This window comes from Lissotriton helveticus, chromosome 2_1, assembly GCF_964261635.1.
Source record: "Lissotriton helveticus chromosome 2_1, aLisHel1.1, whole genome shotgun sequence".
Taxonomy (NCBI): domain Eukaryota; kingdom Metazoa; phylum Chordata; class Amphibia; order Caudata; family Salamandridae; genus Lissotriton; species Lissotriton helveticus.
Window position 1 is genome coordinate 1,548,032,011 of NC_136059.1, and position 21,679 is coordinate 1,548,053,689.

Here is a 21,679-nt window from a genome sequence, read left to right on the forward strand (position 1 = left end):
CATAACCATACAACAAATCTCTCATTCCTCACTCTGCATATAACCACAATATTACATTAACGCCATCAGATGAATTGGTAACCAGATGACAAACAGATCATCAGACAAAACAAAGGTGGGGGCAGGAATCCAAATAGGACTGAAGATAGAAAGAACAATCCTGCAGCCCGCAATAAAAACGTCAACGCGCGTTTCGGTGTTCAGCCCGATAAAGGGCCACACCTTCGTCAGGGCGATGATGTAACACGGAGTAGGGGACAGAACATCTGTGAATAAAAGATATATATACATATATTAATTGTATATTTACATAAATAAAGATCTCTGAAAAAAATGCACAGTGATGCATATGCCTCATTATCGCTCTCACACCGTATATACCTGAGACTCTATGGGGTGCTCCATGTCCTAAATTCACATTTATATAAAGACTATAAAAAATTAGAAAAACTCACGGCCTAAAGAGAACAGTTCACGCAAAACAAGGCTTACAAAGCAGTGGTGCACATTCATACCATATAGCAGATATCAACCTTAGTATTGTTGAAGGTGGGAACCCATTCATGAAATAGCGGAGACAGCAGTGGGTCTGCACATTCAGAGTGAGTAAAATATACAACACGAAAGATATATATAAAATGTGACAAACAAGAACAAAGAAGAGAGGTAAAGCATTCCTCAAGCAAATGCATTAGGGACACTTGACCAACATGGAATTCTCATTCCTATGTTTCAGCTATGTACAACACAAAAAAGAATAACTACAGAAATGATAAGAGACATGTAAATTCCAAATAGATGGATACCTGTAGGGGATACCACATCCAAGTGAGGCAATTTCCTCGGTACACTTTCAACTTCAGATGGCAGGCTGAAAGACATATGAGGAGAGAAACGTGGTGTTGTAAACTCTACAGTCTAAGAAGGCGATGGGATTAACTTTAAAGTGACTCTAATGCAGTCATAAAAAGGAATAGCCCTTGGCCCAGAGATGGACTTAATCAACGTTATCACAGCTAGAAGCCCACCTCACTGGTATAGTGTTCACAAAAATATCAACCAGGAAACTCTGTCAATCCCTAGGGAGCATTAGCTTGTGGTCCGCTCTTCAATTTTTAGAACCCCTAAGGGGGTGTTCAAAGGTAGGATATCTCCAGAGATGAAATTCTATTCTAGGCAAGTAAAGAGTAAAAAACATCAGAATATATTGTGGCATTACTGGCGTTTGTAAATTAACCGAGGGGTCTAATAAGGGGCCCAACCCGAGGAAAACCATGGTAGGGACGTCCAAAGGTGTCGGAAAGGGCCCGGGGCAGACATACCTCTATTTAAAAAAACGCTGGATTTTTAAACTATCTGCCCATACTCTAGGTCTCAATGACGATATCCCGTGGGCCACCCTCAACAACTGAGCCCCACGCAAGGGAAAACGATCTGAGGACTGTTCCACCTTTTAGACGACAGTAGTTATTGTCCACACTGCCATCAGCTTATCTGTTCCACATGTCTTACATTTGCCATCTGGGTTTTGGGCTGGCTCCCACTTAAATGAGACTAGTAGTCTTCCACGTAAGCTCAGTATGTCAACCCTGCCATCAATTTGATGTCCCCCTAGGCCAGAAAAATACCACTCACACCCACCTTCCCTACACACACTTCAAACTTGACACAGTCATTTCCGTAGGTTCTTGACATTCTCACCAAAGGCCACTACCTCTGGCTTTTTCATGACACCCCTTACTACCTCCACCACAACACCTTCGCTTCCATGGAGATCTGCTATGCATACACACCTACCGTGCAAATGTGGATTTACGGCACATTTGACATGCCTCACAAACAATGCTGAGTAATAAAAATTAAATAAGCAACACTTATGTTATGCTAGCGCCCGTGTTAACAATTAGCATTCACAGCGTGACGTGGAGTTTAACGTCCCGAGCACACTGACCTTGTTGATCATTTTTATCATTATACCTACATGGTCACTTGAGACACCGCTCAAACCTTGGTGCATCCTCACACATTTACTTTGGTACAATACTAAATTGCCACGTTTCAATTCAAAGAACGACAACGGGTTTTGGTCTCAATAAAGTTTTTCATGAACGAATACATTATCCCAAGATGGAGGCTGAAGTTGCCGCTCTAGCTTCCCACAAGACCTCTGGCACAAATACACGGCTTCCGGGAAACGAGATAACGGGGAACCGGAGCGAGGGTAGGCATACATGCAAGTTACCAGCACCCGACTGTGAGTATTCCTGCTGGGGCGCCATTCCTGCTGGGGCGCTTAAAGAGCATAGCTCTCATTCCAACCGTATTAACTTAACTCTCCTTTCTCTCAAAGGAGTGGAGCAATATTGTGCTCCTTGTCAACCCCGTTGGGCTGTAGTTCCTGAACCACGGGTGAGTGACAATACGGGAGTATTATTCTCCCAAAATCCGCCTTGTTTTCATTCTACTTGTCATGTGAAATCATTCTACTTGTCATGTGCAATAATACTGAATGTGTGGTTGGTCCTTTTGCTGGTAAACAAATGCGATGACTATAAGTAATCCCTGCAACCACGAGGCGGGTACCTTTGGCAATTTAAAATACGATTACGTTACTGGCTACCATGTGTGTTACTCACTATCATTTTCGTCAACATGATGCATTGGGGTACTTCTATAGCGGCTAACCTTCTACAGATGTGATTGTGTCCGTTTGTTCATACACACTACAAACAAGGGGCATAGGCGCATCAGCTTTGTGGCATACAGTTACGTGAAGGTATGAAAGAGCATGTATTAAGTCCTTACCACATACGTACACAACTGTGTTTTTTTAAATAACCTCGCGCTTACCAGCTAACCAAATAATTGAAATCTGTTTCCTTATGGGTTACCTGCCCATTTTTATCGCACCAATTGTTGTTTGCATGATGTGGCTTCTGCTGTCCTTCCTCCTCCTTTTTAACTCTAACACAGTTGGCCATGTGTCCCGCACTCGCTTGCAGAACGACACAAATGGTTGTCTTTACAGAACATATGACTTATTTGAATTACAATAGAGGATCATTCACCATAGAGGGTATTTTACAATTGACCTCATGTTTACTATTCCACTGATTGGCAGTGAAACCGGGGTATCACCTTATATGCCTCCATACTACTGGGACAGCTTGCAATGAGTCCCTCTATTCAGGGGCTACAGGCATTCCACTGATCCATTGTAGTTTTTTATTAAGCTTCCCCCCCTTGTTTTTCGACCCTCCAACCCTACAAATCCTGTTTTTGTTTTCTCAATTTCTTCACAGGTGTCAACTTTGCCCAGTACATGACTACTAGGGCCCCACAACAGGCAACTCCCAATAGTCTTGGAGCCTGTTTCTTTATTTGCGCACAAATATTTCACATAGGTCCTGATGAAGTGCCAACCAATTCCTTTGGAACAATTAGGCAGGAAACATGTCGACCCCACTTTAGAGACCCCGTGAAAGGTACATCTCATTCCCGTAGGGCGTCCAGTTTATTTTATTTAGGCAGGATCTACCTTTACCATTAAACTTATTGAGATTAGGAATGACCCTGACCTATTTTAAATCACTATAAAAGTGCACTTAACCTCCCACTTCCCCCACACCCGCATGCACCCAACGGCTTCTAAAAAAGATCCCCAACAAAGAGCCCCAGAAACGGTGAGCCCATCGAGCATGTCAGCGCCAGCCGGACGAGGAGCAAGTCCCAATGATGAAGCATGACATCTTTAGGGGTGTGTGAGGGCAACATGACAAAAGTATTGTCTTTTCCCTTTCCCCTTCGATCAACCCCTTAGGAACTGCATCCCCGTGTTCAATAGGTCCTATGGACCCCCAGTCATCCAGACGCAGGCAGGTGCAGTCACTCAGTGCATCCACCTGCAAAGGGATCTCTAATCCCAAGTCCCGGCGGGTTGCCACCTGCACAGTGAAACCTGGAGCGGCTGTTTCAAAGCTACTCTGTTTTCACTTGCCTCCAGGGCAGCACAATTTCTCGGCTTCCCTAGGGGAATGAATTCAATGTGATAGGCTGCACTTTACTTCTGTGCGCCTGTTACACCTGTTTTAAGGTGCGCCGTAGCGCATCCTGGGACAGTGCGCCCTATGTGTGATAGGTCCCAGATGTTCATGAAGTGTTGTAGCAGGATCCACCGAAGTCTTCAGTGAACCAGAGAAAGCTCCCACTTATGAAAGTTTACAACATTGCTGCTTGTGTGGCTGGGACCAACCCCCTCAGGGGATCTCCCTCCAACATGTTTCCACCAGGAAGTGTGAAGGGCAGCAGTACTCCACTACTGTAATAGTAACACGGGCCTAAAGGGCCTGTGTCATGCTGTGACTTGGTGGAAAGGAATTACTTTCTGTAATCCCTCTTTGCCAGATCACTCAGCACTCCACCTTGCCGGGGTGGAGTCTACTGTAATAAGGGCATATGCAAGTCATCCCACCTCAGCATTATTGCCCCAAACAACATGTTCTGAGCTTGCCTGTTTAGCAAGAGAATCCTTAACAGCTATCAAGCATGTTTCATCAATCACAGCACATACTGTTTCCCTATAATTTGTTTTAATAAACACATTAATTCCCTGGGACTCTCGGTCCCGAAGCTGTCATTCTAATTACTTTGCAGACCTGGGCACACACGTTCTTTCAAGTGATATTCCAGTGAGTCAGCATACCGAGAGATAGAGGGAAGACACTACGGGCCAAGTTACGAGCGCTAACTATATGTGTGGTAACGGCTGGCCTCAGCTGAGTTATACTTTATCAAGAGGCCCCTGCTAAGGAGAGTTTGAGTCTGACCTCAGTCCGGATATCACACAGTAACTCATCTTCAGCATTTCTACTAGATAGCACGCTAGAAGGGTCAGCATAGACTGCTGCAGTCGCTCAAACCTGTGAGTTTTAATGTTATAATCATTTCTATGAGAAAAAAACTAAAGCAAACATTTTCATGCATAGTGCATGGAACAGCATTTTCTGTGCATTTCATGTGATTCAAAATATGCTTAATTAATGTCCAATATTGTATTTATATTTTTATTCTATCTAGGTTTTGGGTTTCAGTTCAGGAAAAACGTTTTATTGCTGCCTGAATCCATCTTTCCCTTGTAGAATCCAACTATCCCATTAGATTTGAATTCAACAATCAAGCTTCTAAAATATTTTGATGTAAAGAGGCTTTCTTATTTATAAGCAAAAAATCTAATTTCCGTTGTAGGACAATAGTCCGTTCAGGTGTAGAGCTGTTATTTCATAGGAAATACTGCTGCTTTATTATATTGTAATTGTATTTATATAGCGCTTACTACCCCTGGCGCGGCTTCAAAGCGTTTTTTCGGCAAGTAGCCCGCTACTGCGGGACCCATAGAAGATTAGTGTTGAATTAGTATAGTGAAACATGCAAGTACATTTTAAGTGGTGGATAGGTTCGTCAGTTGTTTGGATTTGGAATTATAGCAGAAGGATAGAGGAGGGGAAAGGGTTTGTATTTATATAGCGGTTGTTACCCCTGATGGGGTTGAAGCACGCTACTCCGGAAGCCCATAAAGGATTAGTGGTGAATTAGTATAGTTGAATATGGAATTTGAGAAGTGAACATGTTAGTTTGTTAATTGTGATTGAAAAGGATAGTGGAGGGATAAAAGAGTGAAGGATTTTCTTTTTGTTTTTTGGTCTCAGCAGAAGGAGGAGGCTTTTGGATGAGTAAAAAGGAGTTTTGGAGGGGAGGAGTCAGAGGGAAGTGTTTAGAAAGGTTTGTTTTGGGGGATAGGTATAGTAGAAAGAGGTGTCAGATGATACAAGGAGGAGTAGAGTAGGAAAGAGTGAAGAAAGGGTTATTTTGGGGATCATAGTAGTAGCATGGGATTTGGGATAAATCATCCCACTGTTAGGTGGCAGCTATGTGTGTTGCCTTTGCACAGTGAGAAAGACAAAAACATGTACTCATATAGTATACCCTGGTGTAAAAAAGTGTGGGGAGTTTTGCAATTAATTCCTTACACTTGTGCCAGGTGTCATCCGAAGTTTTGCACCAGATTAATAGTCTTGCTTAACAAATGGGGAATAACGCATAGGAGATTATGTTCCTTTTGCTCATGTTATTCTCATAGTTTTTACATTAGCCGGTTCACACTTACCACCCACTTAAAGCTAAAGGTACATACAAGTGCAGAACAGTGGGTGAGCACAATTGGCTCTCAACTCTCTTGCTAAAACGGGAGCAAGTATACTTTGAGCACGTTGACGCATAGTTGCCAGGGTCTAAATGAGACCCAGGGGATCTTTTCTTCAGAAGAACAAAAAATCTCACTCATTTTGTGAAAGGATTTTCTCAATGCTCGTCGCGGAAGCCTCTAGAAATGTGCCCTCTGGGAATTATTAGGTGTCGAGCTAGGGTTTCGTCTTAGTAGAGATCGCTCATAATTTCAGATATGAAGTATCTGCATTGAACTGTACAGCAGGGTTTGTAAGCCTGAAATAATGAGACATTCAGCATTGCCTCCAGGTCTCTTTGGCACTTACCTGATGCGTAATATGTGTAGAGGCTTAGGATGAATACGTTGCTCCTGCAGGAGCCGATCTACAGAATTGGAAGCTCCTAACACCTTCCACAGGATTGATCCGCTCAGTGCTAGATTTGTAAAGCATTGTGCAGGAGCCCAAGTTTTTCTTGGGAAAGTGTCATTGGCACTTTCAAATTCCAGGGTTGCTACATATCATCTACATTCCATATGACGGCTCTTTCGTCTACCACTTTACTCTTCCTGGCTCTTTCTCTCACTCTCAGGGATTCTTTTCATCCCTTCTTTATCCCGTTATCACTGTTTTCCTATGTTCTCTTAATTTTCCGATGAAAAATTAGTCCAGGCTCTAAAACACATGTCAGTGGCCACCACCTGCAACCAATGGCACAAATTAAGCACTGGCTCTTCCAACCAGCAGACACGGCTAGTTGGTCCTTTCATGTACACCTTGTGTGATTATACAACAGCTCTTACAGCCCTAAAACAGGTTGCCTCCAGGGTTCACATTGCCTTTGACTGTGTGCCCTGCTTTTGTTAAAAGCACAAGTCTCAGAACTGCAAGGTTAAGGAACCAAAGTTCAAATTTCACCATTAGCTCCCAGTAGATTAGTTGAGACAGAGCAACAAGTTTCCAGTATTTTGCTACATGGTCTCTGACATTCGTCACAGTGTTGACCTTTTTTTCTTTGTTCCATGCACGCAATAATGCCAGATTTTTCCTTCTGTCTAGGGTGCCAGAAGAGAATGGGAAATGGTTCAATGAAGACAGAGAGGCAGCCAGAAAGCCCCCCTGCGAGCTCAGCAAATGGTGGAGTGACAGCAGAGGCCCTGAGAAGCAAGGTCCAGGAACTTGAAAAAGAGATCAAGAAAAGGGACGAAGAGCTGAGAAAGAAAGAGCACATATTCAGAGATCAGGAGGATCAGTTGGAGAGGCAAAAAAAGGCGATGGCGGAGATTGCGGAGAAGCTTCAAAACAAGTGCACAGAGCTGAGCAAGTTGCAAGATGTCATACAGACACAAAGCGGGACCCACCTGCAACCCTCCCCATTCAAGACAGCACTCAAGATCAACCAAACCATTTCAGAGTTCTTTCGTGGTGGCAAAAGGCGTGGTGCGAAAGACGGGGTGTCTGCTGAGCCTACCACCAGGACCTATGACTTGCATCATGAACAGCCAAAGTTTTCCTTTGAAAAAGCAAGGGTCAGAAAGGATTCAAGGTGAGAATATTTATAACAAATGAAAAACAGGAATGCTGTTTGGAAGCTCAAACAATAAATGTGGAGTTAGTTTCCCTAGCCCCTAATGTAAGACTTGCACTGAGCTTGCACAAGCACGTTTAGTCCCCTTAGCTAAGTGTTATTTTACCTCTGACTCCTGCTCACATGCTTATCAAATCTTTTTGGGGTCGAAATTAATGCTCAAATGGGCCCAACTAGCACACCCCAGCTTCTCCGACAGGCACTTAGGTCTTAGTCTAAAACCGCTCCTGATCTGGAAGGCCTTGCACTCATTAAAGTGTCCAGCATACAAAACCAAGATCCACTGGCCTGTTAGTTAGTGGTGGAACCATAACTGAGCCTGACCCAAGGACCAGTCTCATAGCTGTGCTTGCACTTAAAAAATGAAAAGTGGTCAAACCTTAGCTTCAAGGTGGGCCACCGCTGAAATATGTTGCATACAGATTGTCTAGGTATAGGATTTGGTCAACCTTGATAATTGAGGATAGGAGTAACTGGGGAGGCGTTATGGGATTACTAAACTGATACGCAATAGCAATGCCTGTTATCCATGCCTAGTCTGCCATTTGTAATGTGCAAATATGTGTTATTTTCTGGTTATTCTCATTCTATTACCAGGACTAAAGACATACGAGCAGATAAGGAACACACTACATGGTCTAGAGCAGTAGTTTCTAATCTTTAGACTTATGTGGATACCCACTGAATCATAACTGGAATTTGGGGACATCCACTAAGACATTATTGGAAGCTGAGGCCCCCTAAGCAATTTCTTTGATTTGAACCTCAAAACAATACACACAAAAAAGTGTGCACCAAGCAAATGCTCAAATATTTAAATATTCAGTTAGTTTCATTCACAATCAAATTTAGAAAAGGTGTTCACATTTGCAATTTATTTTGTTATACGTTATTAATTGTAATGTATGAATTATAATTTCATTAAATTTTGTAACACAGTCGCAGACCCCCTGGATACTCCTCATTGACCCCCCCCCCCCGGGGGTCCTTGGATCACAGGCTAAGAATCACGTCTAGAGAGCTCAACTAACTCATGGGAAAGATTACTACTACAATTAAAAAGAGATTCTGATGAGTTTACCAATGAACTGCTCCTTGACCGATAATCTGAACATGGCCATGATAAAGTAGTAAAGACACTAGACGGTCCTTTATTCTCTGTTCACATAAATGTTTGAAATATTCAATAAAATATTAAAATAATCTTTAGTACCTTCATTTATGCATCAAATCATAAATCATAGGCCAAATATGCATAAATCATTCCTCATACCATGTATATCTTCTTCTATTCTCCTTCGACCTTCTTCCGGTTATTGCCTTCTTTCTGGTTTCAGGATGTCATAACCATGTGTCCACATAAACACAACTGGCCAAATGTACAAAAAGTGGTTGGAAATTGGCCATCGATTTTCCCATCAGAATTACATTTTGCAATATGACCTAAGTATTAACAGGTTGCATCACAAAATTTTCCAGTCAATGGGCATCAAAATGTGACCTGCCTAATAAATAATAAATATATAGGTCACAATTTAAAACCCCTGCGATTAACTACATACACCGGGGTGGTGGCTTGCAAGGAACCGCAGACCACCATCCCTGTGTTTACATTCCCAACGGGAACCACTTTTTTTTTAGCAGCCTGTTTTCCTTAAAGAAGTGGTGCTGCCTTAAAAAATATAAAAGTTTCCAGTTTCGCAGAACACCAGAGGGAGCGGTCTGTTATTCCCAGGACCACCCCCTCCTCTACCTTATGCTGCAAACCAATTTGCTAAGGGAAAGCATGCTCAAATGAGCTCCTTCCACCTTTGAGAAACAGTTACCACCTCCTTTGAGGTGTAGGAAACGAATCAATGGTTTGAAACTGCAAGCGCGGTCTCAAACTATTGATACATAGCATTTTATATTTTACTGGATTACCATACGACTGTCCCCTATTGTAATGTAATTTGCTCTTTTATTATGAACATTCTGTGTACTTTTATGGTTACTTGTTTTTAACCGAATAAAGTTTTTGAAACGATACATAGCATACCAAATTGCAAGCATAACGGAACACCCCCTTTTATGCCTCTTCCTAATGTAATAGGTATGGGTCAAGAAACCTGTTTTGTATTGGTGGTTAAATATCATCATTTAGAAGTGCAAATCCATATTTGTGACTCACAGTGTATGATGTTACACCTGTAGATGGATTTGCTCATACTTTAAATGACTTAATTATTTTAATTGTAAAAGTGAGAATCTTAGGGGCAATTTTTGGGGGTTTCATGGCACAGGTACCAGCAAACTCGTGTTAACAACTACAAACTCACATGTTTGTGTGTATTGGTAAAACAAAAACAATGCAGGAAGCTTGTTTCCCTGAAAGAAAATGTTGATTTACTCTGTCAAAAGTAATAATTAATTCTGTTCTTTTTTAACGGAGGAACAAAAGAACATTTTAAAGTGCAAACTACATATACGCTTTACGCTTTATGTTTCAATATGCTCAAATGTAGGCTTGCAACAGTTAAATGTGTACATGGATGCACAAGGGAGTAAAATGTAACTCACAATGAATTCCAGAAGAATTCCACAATAGTCTGGAATGTAAATGCTGCCTTACGGGAGCAAACCTCTGACTGTGGATCCCCTTATGAGTGGACTATAAAACAGCTCAGTATTCTTTTCCACCCTATTCACACTACAGGAATTCTGGGAATGCTAGCATTTGTATTTCTGAGAGGGAGAGGGTGGATACTCATGACTACACATTTTTTGCTAATAGCATGTGGAAATCACTGATTCCTGATTCCCACATGTTTTGCCATTTTCTCCTGGAGTTTCACCTACACACTATCAGGTACATGCATCATTGAATGTTTTTGCGATTCTTTATTTGCGATTTTTAAGGAATCGCAAAACGGTATGCATAATGAAAATTGCTATTTATAAAGGAATCAGTAAAATTCGCAGTTAATATTGCGATTCCTTGTATTTGCGAACTCGCAAATTGCGAAATCGCAATTTGCGATTTCGCAAAATGTGAGGTCGCACATTGATGCATGTTGATGACATCAGAACCAGGAAATGTGCTGTCCAAGCCTCATTTTCATTGTTCAAGCCTCATTTTCATTCCTGAGGCTCAGGGGGAGGAGGGAGCTGGCTCTGGGAGCAGAGGAGAGTGAGAGGGAGAGAGACTGAGTACACCTGGAAAGAACAGCAAAATGGAACCTGACAATCAAGCACAGGACAGCCAAAGTTCAAGGAAGAGAAAACTTAAATTCCCTGAAAAAGAATTAGAAACTCTAATTGAGGGTGTAGTGCACAGCAATGACAAGCTTTTTGGGAAAGCCTCACTGAAGGTACCTGAGCAGGAAAAAAGGAAAATATGGATCAGGATCCAGAACCAAGTGAATGCCATTGGGGTGACCCACCGTTCAACAGAGGAACTGAAAAAGAGATGGTACGATTTGCGCAGTCGTGCCAAGGCTCACATTGCAGAACGTTTGAAGGAGGCACAGAAGACAGGAGGGGGCACACCACCAGACACAGGAAACACTCCCATGGAGGAATTGGTGGAGTCAACCATCCAGCCTGAAGCGTTTGTTGGAGTCACGCAGCTGGACACCTCCGGAGCTGCACACACGTCTGAAGGTAAGAGAAATGCATGTTTAAATTGCCCCAAGTACATAAGTCTGGATGTCTGCTGAGCACAGCATAAGCACACACTGTAAAGCTTGTACTACTATTACATTACTAAGGGAAGTACATCATGGGAGTTGTAGTCAGGCCAAGTACTTACAATGACACACACACACACACACACACAGACATGCCAAAAAAGGTTTGGAATAGTGTAGCAGATGTCCAAAAGTAAATGAAATTTATTAATTGTGTACTGTGACTTAACCTCACAAGCATACATTGATGCAGTTTTGCACTGTTTAACCTCACAGATGCAGAACGTAATGAGGCCGGGGACAGTTATGGTAGGGGAAATGCACCACAGCAGCGCATCAGAACATGAGGACACACCAGCTCTGCCAAATACCCAGTCACGTGTGCCTCATTCACGTAGGTCACCTGTCCCAACACTGCGTCCCATGGCGTCCGATGATGAGGTCAGTGCTGCACCTGCAGTCAGTGTACGTCAAACATTCATCGCAACACCCACACCAACACAGATCCGGAGAGGCAATTGTAGATCGCAAAGGAGAAGACGCAGAGCACGCAGACCACAGCAGGTGGAGGCGACAAATCCAGTCTGGGGTGGCTTGGAGGGACAGATGCTCCGTTCACATCGCCTGCAGAGCAAGAACACTCGGTTAGTGAAGGAGGAAATTGCTAAGATGTCAGGCAACATTGCAGTACTGGCCAGGAACTCACAAAGGTCATGCAGGAGGGGCATGCATCGCACAACAGACAGCACCGCCAACTGATGCAGCAACTCAAACATCAAGGAAAGACCAACAATAGGCTGGCCACAGCCACAACACTGCTGGCGCGTAGATCAGTGACTATGCAGACGGACATGTGTCATTAGAGTGGAGATGTTGCCAAAGCACTACATCAAGTGACAAATGCCGTAGACATGATGAATGCATCTGGTAGTCGAGTGAACATGACTGCACTGGATGAAAGTAGCGAGTGTGCCTCAAGCCTGAGCAGTACAACAGTGCCTGTTGCAAGTGCAGCGAGACGCAATACTCGCAGCACCACCCCATCCACTACCAACGAAAGGCAAGAAGATGCTGCGGCAGACAGACGTCTGGGTGTTCGAGGGAAAAATCGCTAGGCTCCCATCCAGACATTTGCCTTGAAATGGTGACTTAACCATTGACACGCTGTGACCTAATCACTGACTCTCAAGTACATTCATTTTACTTTTGGACTTTTTATTTTACTCCAATGTGTGGTGACATTAGTCACTTTGGCAGTTTGCTTCTGTTCCCTGGTCACAATTCATTTACATAAAGTTTACTTTGCATTGCATTTAATGTGTTTGTGTCTTCATTACTCACCTCAGAAGTAATTCTGTGTAATCTCCAATCTGCGCCTGCGCCCTTCTGCTGCGCCTGTGCCTTGTTGGGCAGGGTGGTGTGGCACTGGTTGGTTTCCATCCTCCGAGTCACTGTCAGACATCTCCATTTCCAAACCTCCCTTTGTCGCTATGTTGTGCAGCATGGCACATGCTGCCACTATCTTGCAGCATTTGACGGGACTGTATTTCATTGCGCCTCCGGTCTTATGGAGGCGTCTAAATCGGCTCTTGAGCAGGCCAAATGTTCGCTCTATCACGTTCCGTGTAAAGATATGTGCTGCATTGTATCTCCTTTGTGCGGCTGTGGATGGATTGAGATATGGTGTCAGCAGGTAATTTCGCAAGGCGTATGCGCGGTCACCTACATGTGAGGGATGAAAGGCTGTCAGTGGTTGTTTAAGTTTAACATTTGTACAAGGAATGGAATGATGTATTGCACATAATTACCTAGCAAATGTCCCTCTCCAAATTCTCCCCTTGCTAGACGGGTCTGAATGCCACTTTGCCTGAAGATATACGAATCATGTGCACTGCCAGAAAATTGTGGCACAATGTCCGTTATTATGTTCTTTGCGTTACACACAACCTGAATATTCAGGGAATGATAACTTTTCCTATTGCGATACATATATTCATGAGCTGCAGGGGGACATATCGCCACATGGGTGCAATCAATACAACCCAGTACTTGGGGGAAGCCAGCAATTTGATAAAACTCCTGCTTGGTCTTAGCTATTTCATGGGCTGTGGTAGGGAAACTTATGTGTGTGTGTATCCGGACCATCATTGCATCAAGGAAATCTGCCAATATTCGTGACATTGCACTTTGAGACACACCTCCTGCTACTGCAATGACTCCCTGAAACGTGCCCGACGCCAGTAGATGTAGGCAACATAATACCTGGACATGCGTTGGAATTGCATTGGTCCTATGAGTCTGTCGTTGCAGGATGGGGTCCAATTCATGGATTAAATCAATTATCATTTGCCCATTCAGCCTATACTTATCATATATTTCGTCATCCTCCTGCCCAAGCAACGTTATGCGGAGTCTGAAAATGCGCTCATTAATTTGCCTCCCTCTCTGTTGAGCAGCTTGCAGCCTCATCCTCCTCGCCATCAGGTACAGACCAGCCATTTTGAAAACTGGGACCTCATTGTGGGTGTGTTTATATAAGTTTCTGTTGGTCTTCAGCTGTTTCTGATTTGCACTCATTTTTAACACCTGGTTGTGTCCCTTCTTAAATTGCGATTGCAAATTTGCGATTTTTGAGAAAATCGCTAATTGCGATTTTTCATGCATATGTATTGCGATTCCTTAATTGCGATTCTTTGTTTGCTAATCGCAAACGAGAAATCGCAATGGTTTTCGCAGAATAATTTTCCGATTCCTTAATTTTGTGAAATTAAGGTTGATGCATTTCTACACTTCAAATTGCGATCATCAGGTTCACTCATAAAGATTGTCTAAGATTGTCTTAATTAGGCCCTTCATTTCCAGTTCACATTGTAGAAGAACAGTGATCTGGAGTTGCAAATCCACGCTGAGTGGCAGGTATCAGCGATGGGATGTGAAAAGTATTTTAGTTGCTGTAATCTTAGTGAAAAAGGGATTTTAAATGTTGATTAGTGCCACTGTAGTGAGTGATGTGTTAGGATATGTATTAGAGGGCATGTTGTAGAATGCGGAATGGTGATGCTGTGAGAATGGGACGTAGCATAGATCGTTGGCTTTGGTGTGCTGGTGAGGCCTGGCAGATTGATTATAACTGATGGGAGAATGGTGATCCACCTGTTGAATGACCTAACATGAAATAAAGGCCTTACCTCCCACCTGAATGAGCCCAGACTCGTGTATGGAGGCTGTGCCCTTCAGCTCCAACTGCCACATCATAAGCTCATTCTGGTGTTGCATATGATTATGAAATGACAATGAGAAAGTTTCATTTGTAGGATATTTTCTGTGAGTGAAGAAAATGTAACGGCTAGAGATGAACATACTATACTTGTTAGGTCAAGCTACCTATATACAGGAGCCTAGATTATTCAGTGAGTTAATCTTTGCTCATTTTTGTGATGCTTTGCAGGTCACAAGCTCAAATCCCAGCAATGTAGGTCTAGTCTCCTTTTTTTCGAGATCAGTAAATCGATGTTAGACCTGACATCCTTGGCATGGTTTTCCCCCATCTTTTTGCCTCTGACTCATGTATTTTTGATGCTGTGCTGGATTTCGTTTTTGCTGGTTTAGATGCTTTGGACCCTCTGCCACTGCTGATCAGTGTCAGAGGGTAAGTGCTCCCTCTGTAAATTGTCATATTGATTGGGTATACCTGATTGGCATATCTGTATCACCAGGAGGTCCCTAGTAAAGTGCACTGTGTGTGCCAGGGCTGGGATGACGGATGCTACTAGTGGGCCTGCAGCGCAGATTGCGCCACCCACATGAGTAGCTCAAAAAGGGGGTCTCAGGCCTGCCAGCGCAGGGCCTGTGTGCAGTCAGTGGACTGCCATGTCTGCCTGGCCAGTGTCCCCACTGGCTGGGCTTAACCCTCCCCTGTCTGTGCACATCAGCCACCCCTATGGAAGGCTCCAGGTACCCCCCTGGGTAGGGTGCAGTGAATGGATAGGGTAGAGCGTGTACTAGTGCAGGTAACATGCTCTGGTAGAGAGCAGCAGCCACTTTGGGTGCTCACTGCTGTAGGGCTGTAGGGCTCCCTAGGGTAGCCTGGGGAGGCTGGTCCCATTGGATCCCAGCCTATCTCCCTATAGGAACAAGATGGAACATCCATGAAAGATATCCCTGAACTCAGAATTAAATGACACATCTTTTGGTGAAGGTTGTTTTTGGATCCTGGGGTTGAGAATAGCATTTTTAGAAGTGGCTGTTCTTTTGTATAAACCTTTCTGTGTGCCTGGGCCTGTGTGTGGAATGCCTGCGTGACAGGAGCTGCAGGGCCCCGGAGGGGGTTGGAGTCAGCCCAGGGGTGAAAGGCGGCATCTGTTGCCCGGGGAAGGGGAGAGAGAAGAGCCTGATAGTGCTGGGCTGTGCCTGCCTGACCACCGTGCTGGCTAACTCCCCTGCCGACCCACTGTCACCTCTGGCCCTGAAGCTGTCAGGAAGAAGAACACCAGAAACATTCCAGAGCCAAGGATCCCCTTGCACAAAGGACTTCAAAGGCGTTCAGGGGTATAAGGGAAGGACCCCTTACTACAGAAGATTAGATTCTGAAATTCTACAATCAAGACGGACCCTCTGCTGGAAGGAGGACGGCGAGAGAACTAAAGGAAGATTGCCTTGCTGTGTGCTCTAAGGGCTGACCTGTTCTGCTGTATCACTGGAAGCTGAGGAGGAGAAAGGGACTTTGCTGTGGGCTGTGTCCCTGCCTGCTTGAAACTGCTGAGACTTTGCTGTGTGCTGTGCCTACAGCTTGAATCTCCAAGGGCCTGAGAAGAGCTGGCTCCCTGTCTGCAACCCAGGAACATAAAGGTTGCCCAAGGCTACAAGAATCTGCTGTGCCCCCCCCCTGAAGCTGCTGTGTGGCGAGGAGATCGTGCAACCGTGTGGTTTGCCTGTTTAGAGCATTGGCTGCTCTTTACTGCTTGAGAGCGCCGCGCTGACCCAGCCTGCTGCAGGGCCAAAGTCGACGTGTTCATCGACACGTGTGTGGGGCAGACCGGAGACCTGTGAGCCTCTGCAGCGCAAGGGGCGCTGAAAAACAATTGCTGGCCGTATCACCGCCGCTGCCCGGGGCCAGAGAACCTCCGAGGGAAGCGCCATCCTGATCGGCGCTGAACCGGCGAAGAACGAAGCCGCCGCGCTCCCATTGGTGGAGGGAGCCGAGCCCCCTCACTAACGCCGCGACGGGATTGGCCCGTGCGGCGCAGCGTCATCAGCAGTGCTGGGCCGTGATTGGCCTAGGGAGCGGAGCGTCATCGTTGCCTGTCCCGGGAGCCGCACTGCCATTGGCTGACTCCCGGGTGCTGTGGAGGCTCGCCTGAGGAGCCGCGAGGGGATTGGCTGCCTTCGCTGAGGCAGCCGAAGAAGCCGAGGAATCAGCGCGATCACCGCCGGGCCCGGGAAGAAGTGACCTGACCTCGCCGAGGGATCTCCGCATGTGCTCCAGCCCCTGGCCTGCCGTCTCTGCTCCCCGCTGCTCTTTGAAGGATCCAGAGCGGGCGGAGAGCGTCCGGAGACCGGCCGGGCGGGAGCCACACTGAGCCTTCCCCCGCGAGGTGCCCCTGGGGGACCCGCGTCCCCGCGAGCACGGGGAAAGAAGTCCCCCCTCCCTCAGGATACCGGGTGAGACGCGCTAGGAGCGCTTGTGGTCCCTGAAGCCAGGGGACCATTAGGGCATAGTTTAATAACGCTGGCATTGTTTGGACTGCTCGTTTTTAGAGCGTAGCCATTATAAATCGGTGGCATTAGGTTTAATACTGATTTGAAGAGACTTGAGACATTTGTTTTTATATGACAACTTCCTGAAACTACGTACCACCATTAAGATTAAGTGCCTCATTTTTAATAATGAAGGGATTGTCGTGCAACTGCTTGATTTACCTTGCTGAAACTAGATAAAGTTATATTTTATATATACTTACCTGTGTGGTCTCAGTTTGTGGTGGATTGGGAATTGCTGTTGTGTTAAGTGCAAATGTTATCCACATTGTCTCCGAGTTTAGCCTAGACTGCTCGCGCCATGCTACCTAGAGGGTGAGCAGGGGTTATCTCAGAGGGTTATTCCGTCGCCCTGACCGGAGCTAGGGGTCCCTACTTGGGCCAAGGTACTTACCTTTGCCAACCAGAGACTCCCGGTTCTAACAATCGATTACCATTAAATTTAGTAATAGATTTGGTAATATGTAAATTTGGTAAAAGGTATATTTATAGTGCTTATAAGAGGCAGGTCTTTAGTATAAAGTGCTGTGTAATAGAAACCATCGAGTCCATCATATGCTGTCTCCTTGACTAATGAATGAATATAACAGAAATTCATATAACAAGAAGATCATCAACACAAAAAAGGAATTTATCAGAACAGAATTGGATAACGCAAAGAACAGACCACGTACATTATTCTAAATCATAAAACAACAATCTAACAAGCTGGTAAAATCTGTCCAAGAGGTCACTAAAACACAACTAAGTTGCGATGAATTTTCTACCTTCTTCAGTAACAAAGCCAATAACTTGGAAGAAGAACTTATGACCGCCGCAGATAACATTAAAGACAACACGCCTCCATCAGTTTCTGTTCCGAATTATGGGAACAAGACGACTAAAAACAATGCACACTGGAACACTTTCAAATTATTAGACCAGAATGAAATTGCTAAAACAATCGCGACCACGAAACCCAACAACCATTATAATGACCCTCTACCATCGAAATGCTTGAAAAAAATCAGCCATACTATGATTCCAATATGGACAGACATCATAAACGCCTCACTCACACAGGGGTGCCTGCCAGAAAGCCTGAAGACTGGACAAGTAGTCACGATCATCAAGAAACCCACAGTAGACCCAACAGATCCAAACAACTATCGCCCAGTGACCAACATCCCTTTTCTTGCCAAACTCATAGAGAAATGTGTACAGAATCAGCTGAGTAAACATATCGACAACTTCTCATTACTCGATGACTGCCAATCAGGATTCAGAGCAAATCATAGCACAGAAACAGCAATCCTACACATTGTCGATGATGCACTTCAAGCTCTAGATCGCAATCAATCTTGTCTACTCATCCTCCTAGACGTGTCAGCAGCATTCGACACAGTTAACCACGAAAAATTACTGAACAGACTTCACGACAGGATGGGAATATCTGGCACTGTACTGAAATGGTTCGAATAATTTTTAAAGAACAGAACTTAGGGATTCCTAGTAAACCAAGCACTATCGCCATCATGCCCAAACACAATCGGAGTACCGCAAGGATCCACCTTATCTCCTTCACTGTTTAACTTATACATCGAACCTCTTACAGAAATTCTGCGGAAATCGAAAATAGCCTTCCACATGAATGCAGATGACACACAACTTTCATCAAGATTGCTAGCCTGGAAGACATAACCACAATGAATGACGCCCTCAAAATATCGCTAAAATGGTTAACTAACAATCATCTCAAACTTAACACTAACAAAACTGAATTCTTACTCATCACACCACAAAAAAATCAATCCTTAGTGAAAGAATGGTCCAAAATGATTACAGCATTAAATTGCATCCCAACTCTAGTTGACTCAGCGAAATCTCTCGGAATCACTCTGGATGAGAATCTGGATATGAAAGCCCACATTAAATCTATGGCAAAAAAACGCCCGTTTCCACTTGAACTACCCGAGAAAGATGAAATGTTTTTTAACGGAGACAGACTTGAAACTTGCGGTACAATCACTGGTCTTCCAAAAATTTCAACAGCACCCCTTAAAGCTTGCCTTAATGCATCGGCAAGGCTTATTACAGGGTCAAGGAAATGTGACCATATCACACCTCACTTGAAGACCTTAAATTGGTTACCGTACGAAGCCAGAGTACAGATGAAAATGGCATGTATCACCCATAAAGCGATTCATCACAACACACCTAAATATCTCGCCAACAAAATAGAAATCTCAGGAAGAAACAGACTTGTCAGGAGTGCCAATTATCTGATCCTGAAACCGCCTATCTTTAAGAAGAAAAAAACTTATGAGAGGACATTCTCTGGCGCAGCTCCCAGGATTTGGAACTCCCTTCCTGCAAACATCAGAAAAGTTACAAATACTACAACATTCAAGAAAGAAATCAAGAACTTTCTTATGAGCAAGTTCCTCCCATAAACAAGACTAACGCTACCAAAGACCTGTCTTGGATTTTATGACCAGATACCTAGTATAGGAATAGAACTGATTGAACCTCAAAGAATACTACCTCAGAACAATGTTAACTCATGTCTTAATCAATACCGATCCGTTATTGTTTTCCCCTATTGTAGCCTCTAGTTACTAGGTCTAAAACGACATTATTAAGTCTGCAAGATCTTACTTCTCTTTGTACATTGTGTTTGTAACCCATACCTTATGATGTTAAGCGCTCTGATACCCATGGGTCATGTCCGCGCTATAGAAAGCTGTTAATAAATAAATAAATGAGCTTGATCTGAGAAAAGCAACTTTCTTGTCGCTAGCTAGCCCGGCGCTTGTGCAATTATTATGTATTGTGCTAAATGGTCTGCCAGCCTGTACCGTGCAAAGGAATCATACTTCTGTCTCAACCCTGTTTAAAACCATACAGAGAGGATACATTTCACATGGATTTATTACTATCAATAAAAGAAATTGTATTTACATAATTAAAGCAGATATAAATATTAGTATCTCATGCAGCTACCAAGTATAAGAAAAGGTTCAGTGTCAACTTCCTTTATACAAATTAGTTAATCTAAAATGAAAGTATGGCACTATTCCCTCTCAAAAGGTGGCCTAGTTCACCACCAGTGTCCACTTAGACCAATTGTTTTAACATAGAAAATAAGCATTACCATTTCTTCATTTATTTGGAAGTTGTGTATAGATTTGTGCATCATCTTATTGCTTCTACAGCGCACTCTTCAGTTTTAAATGAAAGTTAATGATTGTCTTATAGCAGGGGTACATGGCACCACTCCTATCTGCTACACCTCATGTAGTACCAAACCATTTTGAAATCAAGTCAAAGGTCATTACTTGGGCTGGCAGAAAAGCTATGGGTCAACCTCTTCTGCCTGAATCTCAAGAAATCTTATATTATTCTCCTCTCTGGCCCTTTAGTTTAGGTCACTGACCTCTTCAGTGAAAAGAAAACATTTCCATTCAAGATTATCAAATATATCTATAATATCAAGAGCAAGGATCCATAAACCAAACAATGCTGTAGGCACGACTTTACTTAAGTATGTCCTTTTTGTAGTTTCCAAAGACATGGTTACATATGGTGTCAGTCGTAGACTGCTGCTATGCTAAAAAAATGTGGGTACTTCTGCTAATAAAATAGCCTAGCTTAATATATAAATACGTTGTCTGAGCCTGTTCTATTGTTTCAGTATGTGCAAATGCATTTTCAACCTTTACGTGAGTATTGGCGAAGAAATGTTTAGCCTGTATCTCCCCAAACCACTTTCTGCTCCCAATGGGCAGTCGCACAAGAAAGAACTGTTTTGATGGTAAGCATTTCCTTTTTCCTCATTCCACTCTTTGCTGCACCTAACTGCTTGAAAGCAAACCGAGAGTTTTCAAAGGCTATGGATTGATCAAGTTTTCAAATGTGTGCAACCAATGGGGGTCAGATAGTGCAATTGCACTTCATCTAACCCAAAGTATTTTGGTGAATCGAGGTCCATGCAAACTAATCTCAACAAAAACTCTTGCATGGATAAATGATCCCAGCAAGACCTCTGCAGTAATCCCATGATTTAGTGAGAATTTAGTCAGAAACCTTAAATTGTCTTTCCCACGATGTTAATTAATGCCTTGTACAGCTCTGATATTTTTACGATAAAAAGGTACCTTTTTTACACAGGCTCCGCACTCGTAAATATACTAAATGTGAATCTATTTGTGAATAGCAAACAATCGTAAACCTACACCAAAGTGTAAGTTCACCTTTGTGAATCAGGCCAAATTTGTTATTTGCCTTGGATGCATGCCAAAGAAAGTGGGGTTTTCTGGAAGATAGTTCACCTTCTTTTATTTAATGAGATCCAACCTTCTAAGAGGGAATGCCTAATTTCATCAGATACATGGGTGGACCACTGCAGTAAAGTCAACTCCTCGTTCCTTTCAGAAAATACTGTGGCGATAATGTATGGAGTGGCC

At 43.7% G+C, this 21,679-nt stretch overlaps 1 protein-coding gene across 2 annotated transcripts in view; it reads left to right on the forward strand.

The window, feature by feature from the left end:
• The first annotated feature begins 7,294 nt into the window (after positions 1–7,294).
• The window catches only part of PRKG2 (protein kinase cGMP-dependent 2), a 1,208,151-nt gene continuing 1,193,766 nt past the window's right edge, over positions 7,295–21,679 (forward strand). For both annotated transcript variants that reach the window (XM_078677576.1, XM_078677575.1), the window contains exon 1: positions 7,295–7,767. In XM_078677576.1, the coding sequence (XP_078533702.1) occupies positions 7,295–7,767 (473 nt within the window). The remainder of the gene's footprint in view (positions 7,768–21,679) is intronic.